This window comes from Sparus aurata, chromosome 1 (assembly GCF_900880675.1).
Source record: "Sparus aurata chromosome 1, fSpaAur1.1, whole genome shotgun sequence".
Lineage (NCBI taxonomy): Eukaryota > Metazoa > Chordata > Actinopteri > Spariformes > Sparidae > Sparus > Sparus aurata.
The window spans coordinates 603243-624034 of NC_044187.1; the positions used below are offsets into that span (position 1 = coordinate 603243).

The window sequence follows — 20792 nt, forward strand, 5'->3', positions numbered from 1 at the left end:
GTCAGGTCACAGAGGAGCTGGTCCTGAGTCAGGTCGCTGGGTGAGCAGAGGAGCTGGTCCTGAGTCAGGTCACAGAGGAGCTGGTCCTGAGTCAGGTCACAGAGGAGCTGGTCCTGAGTCAGGTCACAGAGGAGCTGGTCCTGAGTCAGGTCACAGAGGAGCTGGTCCTGAGTCAGGTCGCTGGGTGAGCAGAGGAGCTGGTCCTGAGTCAGGTCGCTGGGTGAGCAGAGGAGCTGGTCCTGAGTCAGGTCGCTGGGTGAGCAGAGGAGCTGGTCCTGAGTCAGGTCGCTGGGTGAGCAGAGGAGCTGGTCCTGAGTCAGGTCGCTGGGTGAGCAGAGGAGCTGGTCCTGAGTCAGGTCACAGAGGAGCTGGTCCTGAGTCAGGTCGCTGGGTGAGCAGAGGAGCTGGTCCTGAGTCAGGTCGCTGGGTGAGCAGAGGAGCTGGTCCTGAGTCAGGTCGCTGGGTGAGCAGAGGAGCTGGTCCTGAGTCAGGTCGCTGGGTGACCAGAGGAGCTGGTCCTGAGTCAGGTCACAGAGGAGCTGGTCCTGAGTCAGGTCGCTGGGTGAGCAGAGGAGCTGGTCCTGAGTCAGGTCACTGGGTGAGCAGAGGAGCTGGTCCTGAGTCAGGTCACAGAGGAGCTGGTCCTGAGTCAGGTCGCTGGGTGAGCAGAGGAGCTGGTCCTGAGTCAGGTCACAGAGGAGCTGGTCCTGAGTCAGGTCGCTGGGTGAGCAGAGGCTGAGGACAGCACACACTTACTGTCTACAGATTCAACTACAAGTCATTTCATCTTATACTCAATGTGGAAGCAAACTAGAAACACAGACTTTGAAATTACGTTGTAAAAACTACAACAGGCTCTACTGATGGTTACTTCTGTAGTTATCTGTGGGAAATAAAGAAAGACAAATGAAATGTGAGTTATTTCTCTGTTTCTGGCTGCTGGAAGGTGATTGATTAACCTGCCAAGTGATTTAAAAAAAAGAAAAGAGGATTGTTCAGATGTGAGAGCACGTCAGCGATGACGTGTAGCCTGATATTCGCTGTGCAGCCGGAGAATATAAATGAGGGACTGATGAGAAGCGTCTGCTGTTCGGTTCAGTCCTCGTCAGGGAGTGAGAGCTCATCTAAATGAATCTAAATTCTCCTCCTGGTGTAAAACTATGTGAATGATTTCTGCTTCAACATGATGGGACTGAGAAGGGAAGGACAGCCGCTGTCAGACAGCTCCGTCACACTCAGGGTTTCTTCAGGTAAACCTGCAGTGAGCAGGTTCTGTTCACAGAGTCAGTTACCGCAGTAACAGACCCAGAGTTTAACTTACCTCTCTCTCTGGAACTGAACACTCAGAGTTTCTCTCATCTCAGGGTTAACTAACTCAGAGTTTTCACTAAACCCGCTTCCTGGAATACCCCCTGATGTTCAGTTAGACTGTGAAAACACGTCATTATAAAGACGTTAGTGACGTCACAGTCGACAGTTTCGTTTGTGACGTCGTCTCCTCTCTTAAACAGTGTAGAGCTGCTCACAGAACTGGACCAGAACCAGCTCAACTTTCACAGAACTGCAGATTTACTGGATCCAGTGTTCTGTCTCTTTAACACCTCCATGTTGTGACGATGACGATATGGCCCCGCCCGTCCCACCGGGCGGGGCTCACACTGCAACACAGCATCCACAACAGCATCCACTACTGCACACAGAGCCAGTACCGGCACTACTGCACACAGAACCAGTACCAGTACTACTCCTCAGTACTGACAGCATCCCGACTGAGACACGAGGAGCGACACGGAGGTGAGTGTGTGTGTTTATTATTGTTAGTGTGTGTGTGTGTGTGTGTGTGTGTGTGTGTGTGTGTGTGTGTGTGTGTGTGTGTTGTTGTTGTTTGTGTGTGTGTGTGTGTGTGCGTGTTGATGTGTGTGTGTGTGTGTGTGTGTGTGTGTGCGTGTTGATGTGTGTGTTCACCACAATCTGCAGTTTAAGCTTAATGAACGGTACGTGTTATTGAACCAATCAGAGCAGTCCTCCTGCAGCGTCACACTCATCATCATCAGTGAATAAACGGTTTATTCACAATAAAGGTTTGTTTGTGTCTCAGATGTAAACAAGACAAATATTTACTAAAATATGAAATATCATAAACTTTTTGACAGAAACCAGCTGAGACTCCATGTTCTGTTTATGATCAATAATAATAATCAGAATGATGATGATCAATAATAATAATCAGTCTGTTCAGGAAATGATTCACTCATAATTTACTTTTACTAAGTTTTATATAAAAACAATAAAACCTGTCAGATGTATTGATGAGATATATTGATCAGATGTATTGATGATGATGTCAGGATGGATGTGGTAGAATGTCTGGCTGCTGTTCTGCTTGTTGTGGAGTGGACCGGGATTAGACAGGTTCCGGTCTGGTACCAGTCTGGTATTCTGCTGAGTCAGCTGGCCTGCTGTCAGTGAAGCACTCGGACCGTCACAGTGTCGGGCTGCACACGATCAATACTCACTGATGGGCATGTTACTACCTCAGTCCATCATAGTTATCATATTCATGTCCTGTAGAACCGGTTCTTATAGTTCTAGTACTGATCAGTCTGATTGATTCTGGGTCTGGACTGGCTCACTGACGTGTTCTTGTGGTTCTGATTGGATGAACTAACTGGACTTCTGTTTCCTGTCAGCTTCCAGCGAGCTCATTGGACGGAGATCAGGTACGAACATCTGCATGTCTGTAATCTGATCTATAATCTATAATCTGATCACCTGGACTCGTCTGCTCGTCTCCCCGGCACCAGCCGTGGTTCTGGAGCTCTGACTTCAGCCATCTGAGCTTCAGCCCGTTCTGCTGCAGGTGTTCAGACAGGATGGAGGTCAGACAGGATGGAGGAGAGACGGGGTGGAGGTCAGACAGGATGGAGGAGAGACAGGATGGAGGTCAGACAGGGTGGAGGTAAGACAGGGTGGAGGTCAGACAGGGTGGAGGTGAGACAGGGTGGAGGTGAGACAGGGTGGAGGTCAGACAGGATGGAGGAGAGGCGGGGTGGAGGTCAGACAGGGTGGAGGTGAGACAGGGTGGAGGTCAGACAGGATGGAGGTCAGACAGGATGGAGGTCAGACAGGGTGGAGGTCAGACAGGATGGAGGTGAGACAGGGTGGAGGTCAGACAGGATGGAGGTCAGACAGGGTGGAGGTCAGACAGGGTGGAGGTCAGACAGGATGGAGGTGAGACAGGGTGGAGGTCAGATGGTGCTGTTCAGGGTCCAGATGAGATCGGTCCATCACTGTCATGTTTCTGCAAAGACGCGGAGCTCACAGTGGGTCGTACCGGCCAATCAGAGATGGGCAGAGCGGTGGAGTTTGGTTGGAGCTGAAGCAGAATAAAATATTCTTTATTGTCACTTTAAACATTTACAGTGAAAAACAAGTGGCGCAAAGAATGAGCGGGAAAGTTTAACAGATAACTTACAGAATCCAAATATTATGTATATTATTTATTATTTATTATAGATATTATATATTATAAATATGATATGTTATATATTATCAATATTAGAGGGAGCAACTTTAGACAGACAGGTATTATTATCCATAGAGCTTCTGTGGCTTTAAACTTTGAACCCTGCTTGTTTTATTCTGGTTTGTTTTGGATCAGGATGAGTGGAGGCATATCTGGGTGGATCCAGAAGGAACGGCAGAAGGCTGGAGGTCTGGGCTCAGTCCAGCAGGCTGTACGCTACCAGAACCAGGACTTCCAGGCCCTGAAGGAGGAGTGTCTGCAGAATGACTCCTTGTTTGAGGACCCAATGTTCCCTGCAGAACCTACTTCTCTGGGTTTCAAGGAGCTGGGACCGTTCACCGCCAAAACCAGAGGGGTGGAGTGGAAGAGACCGATGGTAAGAAGGTCCCAGGTGGTGATACCATGCTAACAGGCTGAGGCTAAGCTAACAGGTCCCAGGTGGTGAGACCGTGCTAACAGGCTGAGGCTAAGCTAACAGGTCCCAGGTGGTGAGACCGTGCTAACAGGCTGAGGCTAAGCTAACAGGTCCCATGTGGTGATACCATGCTAACAGGCTGAGGCTAAGCTAACAGGTCCCATGTGGTGAGACCGCGCTAACAGGCTGAGGCTAAGCTAACAGGTCCCAGGTGGTGAGACAGTGCTAACAGGCTGAGGCTAAGCTAACAGGTCCCAGGTGGTGATACCGTGCTAACAGGCTGAAGCTAAGCTAACAGGTCCCAGGTGGTGATACCGTGCTAACAGACTGAAGCTAAGCTAACAGGTCCCAGGTGGTGAGACCGTGCTAACAGGTCCCAGGTGGTGAGACCATGCTAACAGGCTGAGGCTAAGCTAACAGGTCCCAGGTGGTGATACCGTGCTAACAGGCTGAAGCTAAGCTAACAGGTCCCAGGTGGTGAGACCGTGCTAACAGGCTGAGGCTAAGCTAACAGGTCCCAGGTGGTGAGACCATGCTAACAGGCTGAGGCTAAGCTAACAGGTGGACGGGTCCCTTCTGTCAGTCCGGGTGTTGTGGGTTCAGGTCTCTGTGTCCTCAGTCAGCTGTTTGTCTCTGCAGCAGCTCCATGAACTCACTCCCTGCTGCTTCCTGTAATGTGATGTAAAACAGATGGCTGTCTGTGATTTGCTGTTGCAGGAGCTGACAGAGAATCCTCAGTTCATCGTGGGCGGGGCCACCAGGACAGACATCTGTCAGGGAGCGCTGGGTGAGTACCATCAGCCAGTCAGGTGACCCTCCTGTTGTAGGGGGGACTTCCCTGACGACGTTGCTTTAGAATGATAAGTACATATTGTTACCTGCTCATGAACATTCAGGTTAAAATGATTGCAGCAAGTTTTCAGCTGCATGTTGATCCAGGTTCAGAAACAGGAAGTGGGCCGAGCTACTTCCAAAGTTTAATGGATTACATAATCCTGCATCATATCATCTGAGAGTATGAAGTACTTTTCATCACCAGGTTTCAAAGCAGCATTCAGATCTTCATGTTGAAAAACTGTCCATTAAAAAGTAATGAGATAACAACAGAGGAGCCCGTCCACAGACTTCTGGCCGGATGTAAACTCTATCCAGACTTTACAACAGCACCTGAAGGCAGCAGTCATCAGCTCTGACCTTGTATTGATTGGTTTATTGATCACTGAATGGACCTCTGATGAATAGAAAGACCATTAGCCAGAAACATTAGCAGTTTAATGTGAAAGCAGCTAATGTTGTTGTTGTTGATGTTAGCGTTTAGCATAGCATTAGCGTGTCCCAGCAGACCATCAGAGTGTTCAGGAAGCTGCTATTTCCTGTAAACATGTTCCTCCAATCACAGCCAAGATCATCATCAGCTGATGATGTCAGCTCTGATGTCACTGAAGGTGCTTCCTGCTGTTTATCTGGAAATAACGACACGTTTTGTTCTTAATCACAAGAAAACTGTCAGTTTGAGATTCATTTATTTGATTTATTCGTTCCGACCCTCACCTATGGCCATGAACTTTGGGTCATGACCGAAAGAATAAGATCCCGGATACAAGCGGCCGAAATGAGTTTCCTCCGCAGGGTGGCAGGGCGCTCCCTTAGAGATAGGGTGAAAAGCTCTGTCACCCGGGAGGAGCTCAGAGTAGAGCCGCTGCTCCTCCACATCGAGAGGAGCCAGCTGAGGTGGCTCGGGCATCTGTTTCGGATGCCCCCGGGACGCCTCCCTCGGGAGGTGTTCCTGGCATGTCCCTCCGGGAGGAGACCCCGAGGAAGACCCAGGACACGCTGGTGTGACTATGTCGCCCAGCTGGCCTGGGAACGCCTTGGGGTCCTCCCGGAAGAGCTGGAGGCAGTGTCCGGGGAGAGGGAAGTCTGGGTGTCCCTGCTCAGGCAGCTGCCCCCGCGACCCGGCCCCGGATAAGCGGATGAAAATGGATGGATGGATGGATGATTTATTCGTTATTGAGTGAGACACAAGATCTTCTTCTACTTTTTCTTCTTCTTCTACTCTTTCTTCTTCTACTCTTTCTTCTTCTTCTCCTTCTTCTCCTTCTTCTTCTTCTTCTTCTTCTCCTTCTTCTTCTCCTTCTTCTTGATCTTCTTCTTCTCCTTCTTCTTCTTCTTCTTCTTCACAAACTGGGATTCTGGCTGGAAAAACAACACCACAATGATCAATGTGTTGTGAGTGTACACGATCAGCCAGCTGCTGTTTGAATGTCTGAACAAGTGAAAAAACAAAATATTGCATCTTTGTGTTAGAGTTGGTGTCTGTGTGTTAGCTGTGTGCAGGTGAGTTGGTGTCTGTGTGTTACCTGTGTGCAGGTGAGTTGGTGTCTGTGTGTAACCTGTGTGCAGGTGAGTCACGTCTGTGTGTTACCTGTGTGTTTCCAGGTGACTGCTGGCTGCTGGCTGCGATTGGCTCTCTGACTCTGAATGAGCGGCTGCTGCATCGCGTCGTTCCTCACGGCCAGACCTTTAATCGCCAATACGCCGGCATCTTCCACTTCCAGGTGAGACCACGCCCACTCACCTGTTCATGATGCGTTCAAGTGGAACTCAAGAATGTTTTTTTGTCACTAGATGGCACTAAAGAGTCATTCTTTACTTGTCTGTCTGTCTGTCTGTAGTTCTGGCAGTTTGGTGAGTGGGTTGACGTGGTGATCGACGACCGTCTGCCGGTCAAAGATGGAGAGCTGCTGTTCGTCCACTCAGCTGAAGGCAGCGAGTTCTGGAGCGCTCTGCTGGAGAAAGCCTACGCCAAGTAAGATCCTCCAGCATCTGCTGAGGAACCCGCCATTAGAAACAGCACAGTGATTGGACAGAAATCAAGACTTCCAGCTGCTCTGAACCACATTCATCTGAAACTGTGCTGAATTTAACAGTTCCACTGTGTTCCCCGTATGTTCCCACTGTGTTCCCTGTATGTTCCCACTGTGTTCCCTGTATGTTCCCACTGTGTTCCCTGTATATTCCCACTGTGTTCCCTGTATGTTCCCACTGTGTTCCCTGTATGTTCCCTGTATGTTCCCACTGTGTTCCCTGTATGTCCCCTGTATGTTCCCACTGTGTTCCCTGTGTGTGTTTCCACTGTGTTCCCTGTATGTTCCCTGTATGTTCCCACTGTGTTCCCTGTGTGTTCCCACTGTGTTCCCTGTATGTTCACTGTATGTTCCCACTGTGTTCCCTGTATGTTCCCTGTATGTTCCCACTGTGTTCCCTGTATGTTCCCTGTATGTTCCCTGTATGTTCCCACTGTGTTCCCTGTGTGTGTTTCCACTGTGTTCCCACTGTGTTCCCTGTATGTTCCGACTGTGTTCCCTGTATGTGTTTCCACTGTGTTCCTTGTATGTTCCCTGTATGTTCCCACTGTGTTCCCTGTGTGTGTTCCCACTGTGTTCCCTGTGTGTGTTCCCACTGTGTTCCCTGTATGTTCCCTGTATGTTCCCACTGTGTTCCCTGTGTGTGTTCCCATTGTGTTCCCTGTATGTTCCCTGTATGTTCCCACTGTGTTCCCTGTGTGTGTTCCCACTGTGTTCCCTGTATGTTCCCTGTATGTTCCCACTGTGTTCCCTGTGTGTGTTCCCACTGTGTTCCCTCTGTGTGTTCCCACTGTGTTCCCACTGTGTTCCCTGTATGTTCCCTGTATGTTCCCACTGTGTTCCCTGTGTGTGTTCCCACTGTGTTCCCTGTATGTTCCCACTGTGTTCCCTGTATGTTCCCACTGTGTTCCCTGTATGTGTTTCCACTGTGTTCCCTATATGTTCCCTGTATGTTCCCACTGTGTTCCCTGTGTGTGTTCCCACTGTGTTCCCTGTATGTTCCCTGTATGTTCCCACTGTGTTCCCTGTGTGTGTTTCCACTGTTTCCACTGTGTTCCCACTGTGTTCCCTGTGTGTGTTCACACTGTGTTCCCTGTATGTTCCCTGTATGTTCCCACTGTGTTCCCTGTGTGTGTTTCCACTGTTTCCACTGTGTTCCCACTGTGTTCCCTGTATGTGTTTCCACTGTGTTCCCTGTGTGTGTTTCCACTGTGTTCCCTGTATGTTCCCTGTATGTTCCCTGTATGTTCCCTGTATGTTCTCTGTGTGTTTTCAGGCTGAACGGCTCGTACGAGGCGTTGTCCGGCGGCAGCACCACTGAAGGTTTCGAGGACTTTACGGGCGGTGTGTCTGAGATGTACGAACTGAAGAAAGCTCCCAGAGATCTTTATCGTATCATCGGCAAAGCTCTGGAGAGAGGATCACTGCTGGGCTGCTCGATAGACGTCAGTCACACACACACACACACACACACACACACACACACACATGTTCAGCAGGGATTTAAAGAGTTCATCTCGTCAGTTTGCTTGTTTGATTCGTCCTCAGATCACCAGTGCCTTCGACATGGAGGCGGTGACCTTCAAGAAGTTGGTTAAAGGCCACGCCTACTCTGTGACTGCACTCAGACAGGTGAGCTCAGCTGTCACCTGACCACAGGAAACCATCTGCAGCAGGTTCAGGTCCTTGTGCCAGGTTCTGGATGTTTGTGGTTTCTCCACAGGTGGAGTACCGCGGTCGGCAGGAGCGTCTGATCCGCATCAGGAACCCCTGGGGTCAGGTGGAGTGGACCGGCGCCTGGAGTGACAAGTCAGTGCTTTAAAACAAACAGGCTGCGAGTCGACAGCAGGAAGTGAATGTGTGAGTAATCAGTGTTGGTGTGTCAGTTCCTCAGAGTGGAGCTCCATCGACTCTGCAGAGAAAGACGAGCTGCTCTGCAAGATGGAGGACGGAGAGTTCTGGTAGGTGTCTGCTCTACAGGTGCATGTCAGTAACTTCAAGATAAAAAACAACCAGACTTTTGTTCTACAGGTTGTTTAGTTGTGTACTTACATCCTAAATGTTTTAAACAAAGTTCAAATCAGAGAAATCCACAAGTTTAAAAGTAAAGAGCTCTCCTCCCGTCGTTAACGGATCACAGCAGAACCTGATGGGACTCCAGGTATTTATTCCTCCAGGAGGTCTGGTTCTGCACCCACTCCACCCGACCCTCCACACACAGCGAGCAGCAGACGTCTGCAGCATCCTTCTACATTAGCGAGGCCTCGAAGCAGGAGTGACGCTGACCTCTGACCTGTCTGTCTGTGTGTCAGGATGTCTTTCCAGGAGTTCCTCCGTCAGTTCTCCAGGTTGGAGATCTGTAATCTGACCCCGGACGCTCTCAGTGAGGACTCCACCAGTTTCTGGAACACTACGATGTTCGAGGGCGGCTGGAGGAGAGGAAGTACCGCCGGAGGCTGCAGGAACCATCCCAGTGAGCATTTATTAATGAACCACCAACATTTAGAACTACATTATTAATGAATAGGAAGAATCGACAGCAGCTGACATATTGGCTCTAGTATGAGAACTCTAAAAGTTTAACACAGAGGCTGTCAGGTCCAGTTCAGTGTGTGGACTGAAATAAAAGTGCAGAACAAATTGATCAAACTAGAGTTTCAAATGTTTGTTTTTGTCTCGATGTGCAACTACATTTCCCATGATGCCTCATCCCTGCAGACACATTCTGGATCAACCCTCAGTATAAAATCTGCCTGCTGGAGGAGGATGACGACCCGGAGGATGACGAGGCAGCCTGCAGCTTCCTGGTGGCTCTGATGCAGAAAGATCGCCGCCGCTACCGCCGCCACGGCCAGGACGTGCACACCATCGGCTTCGCCATCTATGAGGTCAGAGGTCAAAGCACCCTCTGACACTGCAGTGATAACACTACACACCAGGACACCCTCACAATGGAGACCAGCCGGTTTCCTCCGGTCATGTGACACTTTGTGTTGCTTTAGCTTGTTTATTCCAGAGTTCAGGAAACAAGGTTCTGACTGACTTATGAGCCTCAGATTCAGGAGGAACAGTGTGGTTCTGTTCTAGTCCTGGAAGAGTGGACCAGATCTTCACCCTTAGGAATTTGTTGGGGGGCCATGGGGTCTACATGTGTTTTGTGGACTTGTAGAAAGCCTACAGCTGTCCCCCCGAGAGTACTGGGGGTACAGCAGGATAGAATGGGGTACCAGAACCGTTGTGTCCCTGTACATGTTTAACTGAACCCTGCTAACTGAACCCTGCTAACTGAACCCTGCTAACTGAACCCTGCTATCTAAAACCTGCTAACTGAACCCTGCTAACTGAACCCTGCTAACTGAACCCTGCTATCTAAACCTGCTAACTGAACCCTGCTAACTGAACCCTGCTATCTAAAACCTGCTAACTGAACCCTGCTAACTGAACTCTGCTAACTGAACCCTGCTAACTGAACCCTGCTAACTGAACCCTGCTATCTAAAATCTGCTAACTGAACCCTGCTATCTAAAACCTGCTAACTGAACCCTGCTAACTGAACCCTGCTAACTGAACCCTGCTATCTAAAACCTGCTAACTGAACCCTGCTAACTGAACCCTGCTAACTGAACTCTGCTAACTGAACCCTGCTATCTAAAACCTGCTAACTGAACCCTGCTAACTGAACTCTGCTAACTGAACCCTGCTAACTGAACACTGCTAACTGAACTCTGCTAACTGAACCCTGCTAACTGAACTCTGCTGACTGAACTCTGCTAACTGAACCCTGCTAACTGAACTCTGCTAACTGAACTCTGCTAACTGAACCCTGCTAACTGAACTCTGCTAACTGAACTCTGCTAACTGAACCCTGCTAACTGAACTCTGCTAACTGAACTCTGCTAACTGAACCCTGCTAACTTAAGCCTGCTAACTGAACCCTGCTAACTGAACCCTGCTAACTGAAGCCTGCTAACTGAACCCTGCTAACTGAACCCTGCTAACTGAACCCTGCTATCTAAACCCTGCTAACTGAACCCTGCTAACTGAACCCTGCTATCTAAAACCTGCTAACTGAACCCTGCTAACTGAACTCTGCTAACTGAACCCTGCTAACTGAACCCTGCTAACTGAACCCTGCTATCTAAAATCTGCTAACTGAACCCTGCTATCTAAAACCTGCTAACTGAACCCTGCTAACTGAACCCTGCTAACTGAACCCTGCTATCTAAAACCTGCTAACTGAACCCTGCTAACTGAACCCTGCTAACTGAACTCTGCTAACTGAACCCTGCTATCTAAAACCTGCTAACTGAACCCTGCTAACTGAACTCTGCTAACTGAACCCTGCTAACTGAACACTGCTAACTGAACCCTGCTATCTAAAGCCTGCTAACTGAACCCTGCTAACTGAACCCTGCTAACTGAACTCTGCTAACTGAACCCTGCTAACTGAACTCTGCTAACTGAACTCTGCTAACTGAACCCTGCTAACTGAACTCTGCTAACTGAACTCTGCTAACTGAACCCTGCTAACTGAACTCTGCTAACTGAACTCTGCTAACTGAACCCTGCTAACTGAACTCTGCTAACTGAACTCTGCTAACTGAACCCTGCTAACTAAGCCTGCTAACTGAACCCTGCTAACTGAACCCTGCTAACTAAAGCCTGCTAACTGAACCCTGCTAACTGAAAGCCTGCTATCTAAAGCCTGCTAACTGAACCCTGCTATCTAAAGCCTGCTAACTGAACCCTGCTAACTGAACCCTGCTATCTAAAGCCTGCTAACTGAACCCTGCTAACTGAACCCTGCTAACTGAACTCTGCTAACTGAACCCTGCTAACTGAACCCTGCTAACTGAACCCTGCTATCTAAAGCCTGCTAACTGAACCCTGCTATCTAAAGCCTGCTAACTGAACTCTGCTAACTGAACCCTGCTAACTGAACTCTGCTAACTGAACTCTGCTAACTGAACCCTGCTAACTGAACTCTGCTAACTGAACTCTGCTAACTGAACCCTGCTAACTGAACTCTGCTAACTGAACTCTGCTAACTGAACCCTGCTAACTGAACCCTGCTATCTAAAGCCTGCTAACTGAACCCTGCTATCTAAAGCCTGCTAACTGAACCCCGCCTAATATTTTTCTTCTGTTTCTTCTTTCAGATTCCTGAGGAGGTGAGTCTGTGTGTCTGTCTGTCTGTCTGTGTGTGACTTGTCTGTCTGTCTGTGTGTCTGTGTGTCTGTCTGTCTGTCTGTGTGTGACTTGTCTGTCTGTCTGTGTGTCTGTCTGTCTGTCTGTCTGTGTGTCTGTCTGTCTGTCTGTGTGTGACTTGTCTGTCTGTCTGTGTGTTTGTCTGTGTGTCTGTCTGTGTGTCTGTCTGTGTGTGACTTGTCTGTCTGTCTGTCTGTGTGTCTGTCTGTCTGTCTGTGTGTGACTTGTCTGTCTGTCTGTGTGTTTGTCTGTGTGTCTGTCTGTGTGTCTGTCTGTGTGTCTGTCTGTGTGTCTGTCTGTCTGTCTGTCTGTGTGTCTGTCTGTGTGTCTGTGACCGGTCTGTGTGTGTCTGTCTGTCGGTGTGTGTCTGTCTGTCTGTGTGTGTCTGTCTGTCTGTCTGTGTGTGACTTGTCTGTCTGTCTGTGTGTGACTTGTCTGTCTGTCTGTGTGTCTGTCTGTCTGTCTGTCTGTCTGTCTGTGTGTCTGTCTGTGTGTCTGTGACCGGTCTGTGTGTGTCTGTCTGTCGGTGTGTGTCTGTCTGTCTGTGTGTGTCTGTCTGTCTGTCTGTGTGTGACTTGTCTGTCTGTCTGTGTGTCTGTCTGTCTGTCTGTGACCGGTCTGTGTGTCCTGCAGTACCGAGGCTGTCACGGTGTCCATATGAAGAAGGACTTCTTCCTGCGTCACTCGTCCTGCGCTCGCTCAGAGACCTTCATCAACCTGCGAGAGGTGAGCACCAGGCTCCGCCTCCCGCCCGGCGAGTACCTGATTGTCCCGTCGACCTTCGAACCCGCCAAGGAGGCCGACTTTGTCCTAAGGGTGTTCACCGAGAAACAGTCGGAGACCGAGTGAGTCTGATAGCACCAGAGATGTCTTCAGTTTATTGATCCAGTCAGAACCAATATTATCAATCAGTCTTCTAAACTGAGTGAAACTGTTTCCTCTGCAGCGAGATGGACGATGACGTCGTGGCAAACTTTGATGAAGAGGTGAAAAGTCTCACATTCTAAAGTAAAATGTTCTGCTTTCTCCTTGAAGAGAGGAAAAATATAAAACATTTTCCAGATTACAGAAATGTGTTGAATAATTCATCAGATTATCTTCAGATTATTTTGTCTCTGCTGTCTACAGGATGATTTCAGCTCTCACTGCTTCATTTGACGCCTTTTTAATAATTCAGAAATATCTTATATAAACCCTGACAGCTGAATTCTGAAGTGTCGACATTATTATTATGAATTAATATCAGATCTGATAAAACAGCCAATGTTTGGTTTACAACAAAGAACTGACTGAATATGTTTGTTAGGAAAAGGAAGTGAATGAGCCGGTTCTAATCTGAATGTATTGTTTCCTGACTTTGTGTTGAGATGACCTTTGACCACAGGAGCTTCCTGTTCTTCTCTGCAGGAGGAAGTCTCAGAGAGCGACATCGACGACTCCTTCAGGTCCATGTTCGCTCAGCTGTCAGGAGACGTGAGTTCAGCCCCATCGGCAGAATCAGGGTTCATATAAAACACAGACGTGGAGAAACTTCACATTCAGATTCATGTTGTGACATCACTGTTTCTTCTCGGTCGGGGTCTGGGTCGGGGTCGGGGTTGGGTCGGGGTCGGGGTTGGGTCAAGGCCCATAATTTGTGTTTTCCCTGCAACATGCAAACAGCTGTGACAGAAAGTCTATCTGTGTTTATGAACATACGTTAGCATCCAGGCTAACTGTGGGGTGTAATGCTAACTGTGGTCTCTCGTCAGGACATGGAGATCTCAGTCCGGGAGCTCAGGACCATCCTCAACCGGGTCGTGTCTAAACGTACGTTTTCACTTTGGAACCATTACCTTCAAATCATAGGAGCAGAAAGTTCTGGTCCACATGACCAGAATCAATACATCACTTACATTTCACATCTCAGCATAACATGACTTCTTCTTCTGTGGTTGTTTACAGACAGAGACCTGCAGACTGACGGCTTCAGTCTGGAGTCCTGCAGAGCCATGGTCAGCCTCATGGACGTATCCTCACTCTGCTGCTGTCTGCTGTCTGCTGGTTCTGTTGGTTCTGTTGGTTCTAGTTACATAGGAAGTCTTTGTGAATGGCCCTCAAATATCACGGATCAGGTGATTTGACATTGAATAATAAAGCTGACTTGAGGTCCAGACGCTGAGTCCTGCTCACTCAGTGCGTTCGCATGACACTCGAGAAAACTGAATTACTGTGTTAGTCCGACTTTGATCGGATCTTTAAGATGCATGTATTCACCTTAGTCTGACTAAAATCTGACTGGATCGGATTTCTCATAGTCGAATTAAAGCTCTCAGACTATTCAATTGATAGTCTCATTACTCCTGCATGTATATGTTCTATCAGATCAGATCAGATCGGATTTTGCGTTCCTCAGAGGCGCAAGATTTCTTTCCCGGGGCCGTGAGCCGGAAGTAGAAGGACGGCGGCTCCTTTCCTCCGAAATAACCGCAAGAAAGAGAGAAAGAGCTCCACTGTGCATCTAGTTTGTGTAATTATCATGTTCACCATATACGAAATGTACAAAGATGGAGCTTCGTCTCGCTCTTCGTACGCCATCTTTCTGGAATGCCGAGGCAGTTTGTTGTTGCTGGTGACGTAAAGAGGTCAGCCGGAGGTGTATCTGTTACCACTAGTTGAAATGGGTACAGCGCCACCTAGCGTACCGGGTATGACATGCTGCGGACAATAATCCGACTTTCTCACCGGCATGTATACTCGGACAATTGCAGTAGTAGTAGTCGAACTATGGCTGTAATCTGACTAAACTGTGCATGTAAACATACTGAGTGTTCAGGATTCAAACAGGAGAACCAGGCTGACTGAGTCCTGGAGGAAATCATTGTGCGGTTCCGGATCCAGCAGCTCTGGGTTCATTATAGCCATGTAACCTTGTCAGGAGAAGCGACATGATGACTGCTGCAAGAACACACAGTTGAGTTCTGTTTGTTTTGATGTTCGGACCTCTTTACTTCTTCTTCATTTGTTGAAAACGGGTCGACCTTGACCGGGGCTCAGAAAGACGGCAGCGCTCGACTCGGTCTGGTGGAGTTTCAGATCCTCTGGAACAAGATCAGGAAGTGGCTGGTGAGTTCTGGATCAGGTGTCAATCTGATGTGTTCACAGCGACACCAGGCAGAATGGATCTGATGTCCAGCTGCTTCACTGTGATGTCACTGACATGTTGGGTCCGTTCACTGAACCAGACTCCATCAACAAAAGTTCTGATGTAAGAGCTGTTGAGTTAAAACAAAGGAGATGAACGTAGACTCTGAACACTGGTTCTTCTCTAACCCTGTTCAGAACAGGAAGCTGTTCTGTGGTGACATCATCCAGGTGTGTTTCCATGTTCAGTGTGTGTTGAGACTTGAAGTGATCAGAGTATTGATTACCCGTTGTTGACTTCTGCAGGGGATCTTCAGAGAGTTCGATCTGGATAAATCTGGATGTATGAGCTCGTACGAGTTGCGTCTGGCGTTGGAAAATGGCGGTAAGCCTTATTAATGTTGATGTGTCAGCGTTTATTATTGATCAATGATCAGTGTTAATGATCTGACCTGTGTGCCGTCCTCAGGGTTCAAACTCAACAACAAGTTGTATCAGATGCTGGTCGCTCGATACGCCGACAGCGAGATCATCGACTTCGACAACTTCACCTGCTGTCTGGTCAAACTGGAGGCCATGTTCAGTACGTAACCCTGACCCGACCCAAACTGACCGCAGCTCTGTTAGCCAAGGAGCCACAAAGCATCCATGAACAATGTTTGAAAAGTTTCTCATCTGGTTTCTGTCAGAGGCCTTCCAGGAGCTGGACCGAGACGGGACAGGCAGTGCAGAGATCAACATCATCGAGGTACCAAACACGAAACCAACTTCACTCAATCAGTAAAACATGACGGTAGTTTGTCGTGAACAGAAACATCTGACGCCTCAGAGCCAGAAGCTCAGATATCATTCTGACATGATCAGGTTCTGACTTGACCAGGTTCTGATGTCATCAGGTTCTGATGTCATCAGGTTCTGACTTGACCAGGTTCTGATGTCATCAGGTTCTGATGTCATCAGGTTCTGACTTGACCAGGTTCTGATGTCATCAGGTTCACCAAACAGCCTTTGATCTTCTGGGAGAGACGTCAAAGGAAAATGGCCGCCCTGTGAAGACGCTCTCTGATTAAAAAACAAACCTTATTGTTTTTAATATTTCGATATCTGTCAGGGAGCTGCGTCCTGATTGGCTGAGTTCTTAATGAGATTCAGATTCTTTTGTCCCAGTGTGTGTTTAAGCCCTGAGTAACGTCTGCAGGCTGCAGTGATCGTCAGGGGCCAGTTGTTCAAAACATTTAATCTGGATCATAATGATCCGGATTTGGAAATCCCATTTTTTGCTATTCAGGATCAGGTAACCCGTCTTACTTTTATGCCGGTTTTTCAAAGCAACATTGGATTGGATCACCCCGATCCAGATACACAGTTTTCAAGATTACCAGAGCTCTAAACCAGCCGACTGGATGGCATAATATTAGGAGACAGAGCCTATCCACTCCTGGCTGATGACTCCCTTCTTGCAGCAACCACACCTGCACAGGCACGCTTCAACACTGCTCATTGCAAAACAAGATGTGCAAGTGAGCGTTTAACTGGAGTTCTGAAGAGACGCTTTGCGTGCCTTAACTACATGCGAGTGGAGCCACAGGGAGCATGCAACATGATACTTGTGTGTATTGTCCTGCACCAAATCGCTACCAGAGGCCTGTACTGTGAAGCCAGTTTAGTGTGTTAGCAGGTATGTTGAGTCTAAAGCCAGGCTTCTCTGAACTACAAAGGTGGCTCTCTTTTAACCCGGCTAGATCACCATGGTAACTTATGCTTAGCTCATAACCTGGTCCCGACCAGGTTCTGTTCAGAGTTTCAGCTTAAAATCGGCTATAAAAGCGCCGCTGTTTCACTGTGTAACTCATTCGGAGATGGCGTCACCATTCATTGAGAACCCGGTGGACCTGGGAGCAAGAATAATTCATCAGCACTACGACGTGAGCGGCTTCTTCGAGATCGCGCTGATCCGCTGGCATTTCCTGATGAAATTCTCTATGAGCGATATAGATTTTCAGCCGAGGGAATACGGAACATTTGCTCACTTATTGAGCCGAGTGTCAGGAATGCCACTGAAGAAGCTGTGCGCTCACTGTCGGGCAAACTGTTTGTGTAGCCCTTCGTCTTTTCTGCCACGGGAACCTTCTTACATTCAGTTGGTGATGCAGAAAATCTGAGCAAGAACACACACTGACAGAATGATGGGCAGCTTGGCTACATACCACTCTGAATGATGTTTTTGTATTTGGCTCTAACTTGCTGCCATGTCCGACTGCTGCTTCCACATCTTAATAAAATGCAATATGAAATATTAATTAGGCCAACCTAGTATTTATTTGTCACAGATAATGAGTAAAGTTAATGATTTCTTTGATGTGTCCATGAATAAACTGATGAACTGATCAATGTTTCACCCGTTGTAGGGCAGTGTACGCCCAAACACAAATCTGACAGGCTGGAGCTGTTTTCACTGTCAGAAAGCTCTTTATTGTCATTGTACAGGGACAGTAGCTACATCTGCTTGTTCATCCCGACACAGTGATACAAAAAACACTGAACATTTATAGCCTACGCACACTCAGCCTCGCTTTCAATAAAACACACACGCGCATTCTATAACTGAGATCAGTAAAATGTGAAAACAATATAGACATCATTCAAAAATGAAAAAAGATAGTTGTTGCTTCAGTTTATTTATATTTTAAATTAATGAGGGTTAATATGTAAAAGTTGCACAATGTTGAGCTTTCAGAACTGAAAACACTGAGGGCTTAATATAATATTGATCATAATATTAATCATTGTTAACTTACACATTTACACGGTCAGCTATTTTCTTCCAGCAGCCCTCCCTCGCTCTGTTGGCGGCGACAGTGTTACTTTTTGCCGTGATTGTGTCCTTGAATTCTTCATAGTCCTGCATAATAAGAATCTGCTCATCTTGAGTAAATATGTGGCCCGGGATCGATCCATTTTCACACGGAAGTAGAATAATATGAAGTCAAACGCCCCCTTTTATGTGAACGCGCGCAGAGCACAAAGCAGAGAACCGGACTTGACAAAGGAAGTTGATAACCACCGTCGCAGTACCGTTTAACTCTGTTTGGGGACTCGGGGCTTTGTTGAGCTGCATCATGAGCACAAAGCCTGGCTATGTTGAGCCCCCTTCACAGTACAGGCCTCAGGCCTCTGGATCACTCTCTGTGATGATGTTCATGATGCACCTGAGCCTGTTGAAGAACCAGACCAACCTCTGGTGTTCTGTCAGAATGAGGGACTGACTGGACGTGTAGTCAGGGATGCAATTGTTAGAAATTATTTTTGACACGTTCATCTCTGATGATTGTTTCTTTGAAATTAATATACAGTGATGAATGACAGAAAAATGTAATATATTATTTTTGCTTGTTATTAAAATCTGTTTGGGGGGACAAGATCATTTTTATTTTTATTCTATTTTGACTTTACTATACTGAAAGGCTTAATTGGTAGACTTTGTCTACTTTATCTACTTTATCACTGTAACGGTTAAACAAGTCAAGTGCAAAATATAAGTAAAAGTATTATACACTAAATGATAAAAATGTATTATTTGACCAATTTTAAAGTTTTACTACATTTTCTTCCTGAAATCCACCTTGAAATCCTGCCTCCTGTTGGGATCAAAGTTATCCAGATCCTACTGAAACGTTTTGAACAACACAAACTGAAGGTTTGATCCAGATTCAAACTTTGGATTCCGTGATCTAATCTGATTTCAGAATCCTTCTTTCCCTTTTGAACAACCCATTTTCAAGATTTGATCCAATCCGATAACCAAAATCCGATCGGATTACCTTTGAACAACTGGCCCAGGGTGACACTGAGAACAGCTGACAGGAGTTCATGAGCTGAATGATGAAGTCTGATTACTGAAAGTAACTGAGTACTTTATACTCATGTGAGTCAGCTGATCATCACCGTCACTGTTTGTATCTGACTGATGATAAAATCTGTTAATTTAAAAACGTAACTAGTAACTAAAGTCATCTCATCAATGTATTGGAGTGGAAGTACAAAGTAACAGAAAATGGAAATACTCAAGTAGAGTACAAGTACTTAGTTTAGTAAAAAACACTTAGTTACATTCACTGATAATATTATACTTCATGTGTCAATTATACTCTGAGTGAAGTACAAATACTTCACAGTGGTACTTTAAATGAACTCTGTGTGTTCTTCTTCTTCCTCCTCAGTGGCTGTATGTGACCATGTGTGGCTGAAGAAGACTCTGAACTTCAAAGTGCCTCCAACAGGAAGAATGACCGCAGTAATGACCGCAGTGCTGTGTGGTACCGCAGTACTGCAGTACTGTGTGGTACCGCAGTACTGTGTGGTACCGCAGTACTGCAGTACTGTGTGGTACCGCAGTACTGCAGTACTGTGTGGTACCGCAGTACTGTGTGGTACTCAGTCTTCCACAGCATGAGTACGGAGGCTCACTGCTGCCAGAACAGAACACCTTCACATATTTCAGACTCTATGCTGAACCGTTATTTCAAATGTTGATCCTGACTCTTCATTGATTACCAGAGAGGCTCATGGGAGTTGTAGTCTCTTCATCTATTCTTCATCTTACAGCTGCACACAGGTCAGATATTTAAACATGAGGGTGTTTTATTGGCACATTAAATATGTTCATACTAATACTTCATACTGCTTCATAAAGCAACACACCTTATTAAACAACAGAAATACATGTGTCTTCATTTGATTCAACATTCAAAGCTTTGACACGGGTTCAGACTGACGTGCAGGGTAGCTAACAGGCTAGCTTCTGATAAACAATTAGAGTCACACTTAATTAACAACGTGACTGACGTTACTGAGCTTTAATGTGAAAACTAGCCGCAGGAAGTGCTTTCATTAGCATTAACTCAAAGTTCCACAAACAAAGTGTCTAGTTTTTCCTTAAAACTCACCAAATATTCCTGTTTACATCTACTTCTCTGTTTACGTCTATTTCTGTTTACGTCTACTTCTCTGTTTACGTCTACTTCTGTTTACGTCTACTTCTGTTTACGTCTACTTCTGTTTACGTCTATTTCTGTTTACGTCTTATTCTCTGTTTACGTCTGTCCTGTTGTGTTGTTTATGTGTGACGGGACTGCAGGACAATGAAGCAACATTTAAACTGAACTTGAACCTGCCAGCAGTGAGCCTTCGTACTCCCAAACACAGTACTGCATCATTACTACAGTACTGCATATATACAGTACTGCTACACTGTACTGCATCATTACTACAGCACTGCATCATCCCTGCATGATTACTGCAGTACTACACCACAGTATCACAGTACTGAGACTAACGCTCTGCTTTATTTATGCACTGACGGCCTTCAGCCTGCTGCAGATACAAACATTATCAATACCTCTATTATCTATTGATGTATTTATTAACAACACTGAGCTGCTGTCTGCTGCCTCCACCATCCTCCATCCTCCTCCACCATCCTCCTCCTCCCTCGGGGTCACAGCTGAGGGTGTCCTGTGAGGAGGCGTTCAGGGTCAGCTCGGACAAACAAGCGCTGATGTAGCAGATGTCATGTTTTCTCTTATTAAAGGAAACAAAACAGCTGATTGTATTTGATTCAGTGTCTCTCTGCACCTGCATCACGTGACACACA

General features: G+C 47.0%; 1 protein-coding gene across 1 annotated transcript; it reads left to right on the top strand.

Annotated features, from left to right (window-relative positions):
- The first annotated feature begins 1609 nt into the window (after positions 1-1609).
- LOC115582958 (calpain-1 catalytic subunit-like) lies at positions 1610-20745 on the top strand. Its single transcript, XM_030419225.1, has 23 exons — positions 1610-1794; positions 2691-2720; positions 3662-3902; positions 4659-4728; positions 6381-6499; positions 6617-6750; positions 8085-8253; positions 8357-8440; positions 8532-8617; positions 8695-8769; positions 9121-9281; positions 9527-9696; positions 11968-11979; positions 12650-12861; positions 12963-13002; positions 13424-13489; positions 13768-13825; positions 13961-14025; positions 15053-15121; positions 15446-15524; positions 15609-15722; positions 15829-15887; positions 19360-20745. Exons 1-23 carry the CDS (start codon positions 1625-1627, stop codon positions 19384-19386), a joined length of 2310 nt encoding a protein of 769 aa, XP_030275085.1. The 5' UTR covers positions 1610-1624; the 3' UTR covers positions 19387-20745.
- Positions 20746-20792: the final 47 nt, after the last annotated feature.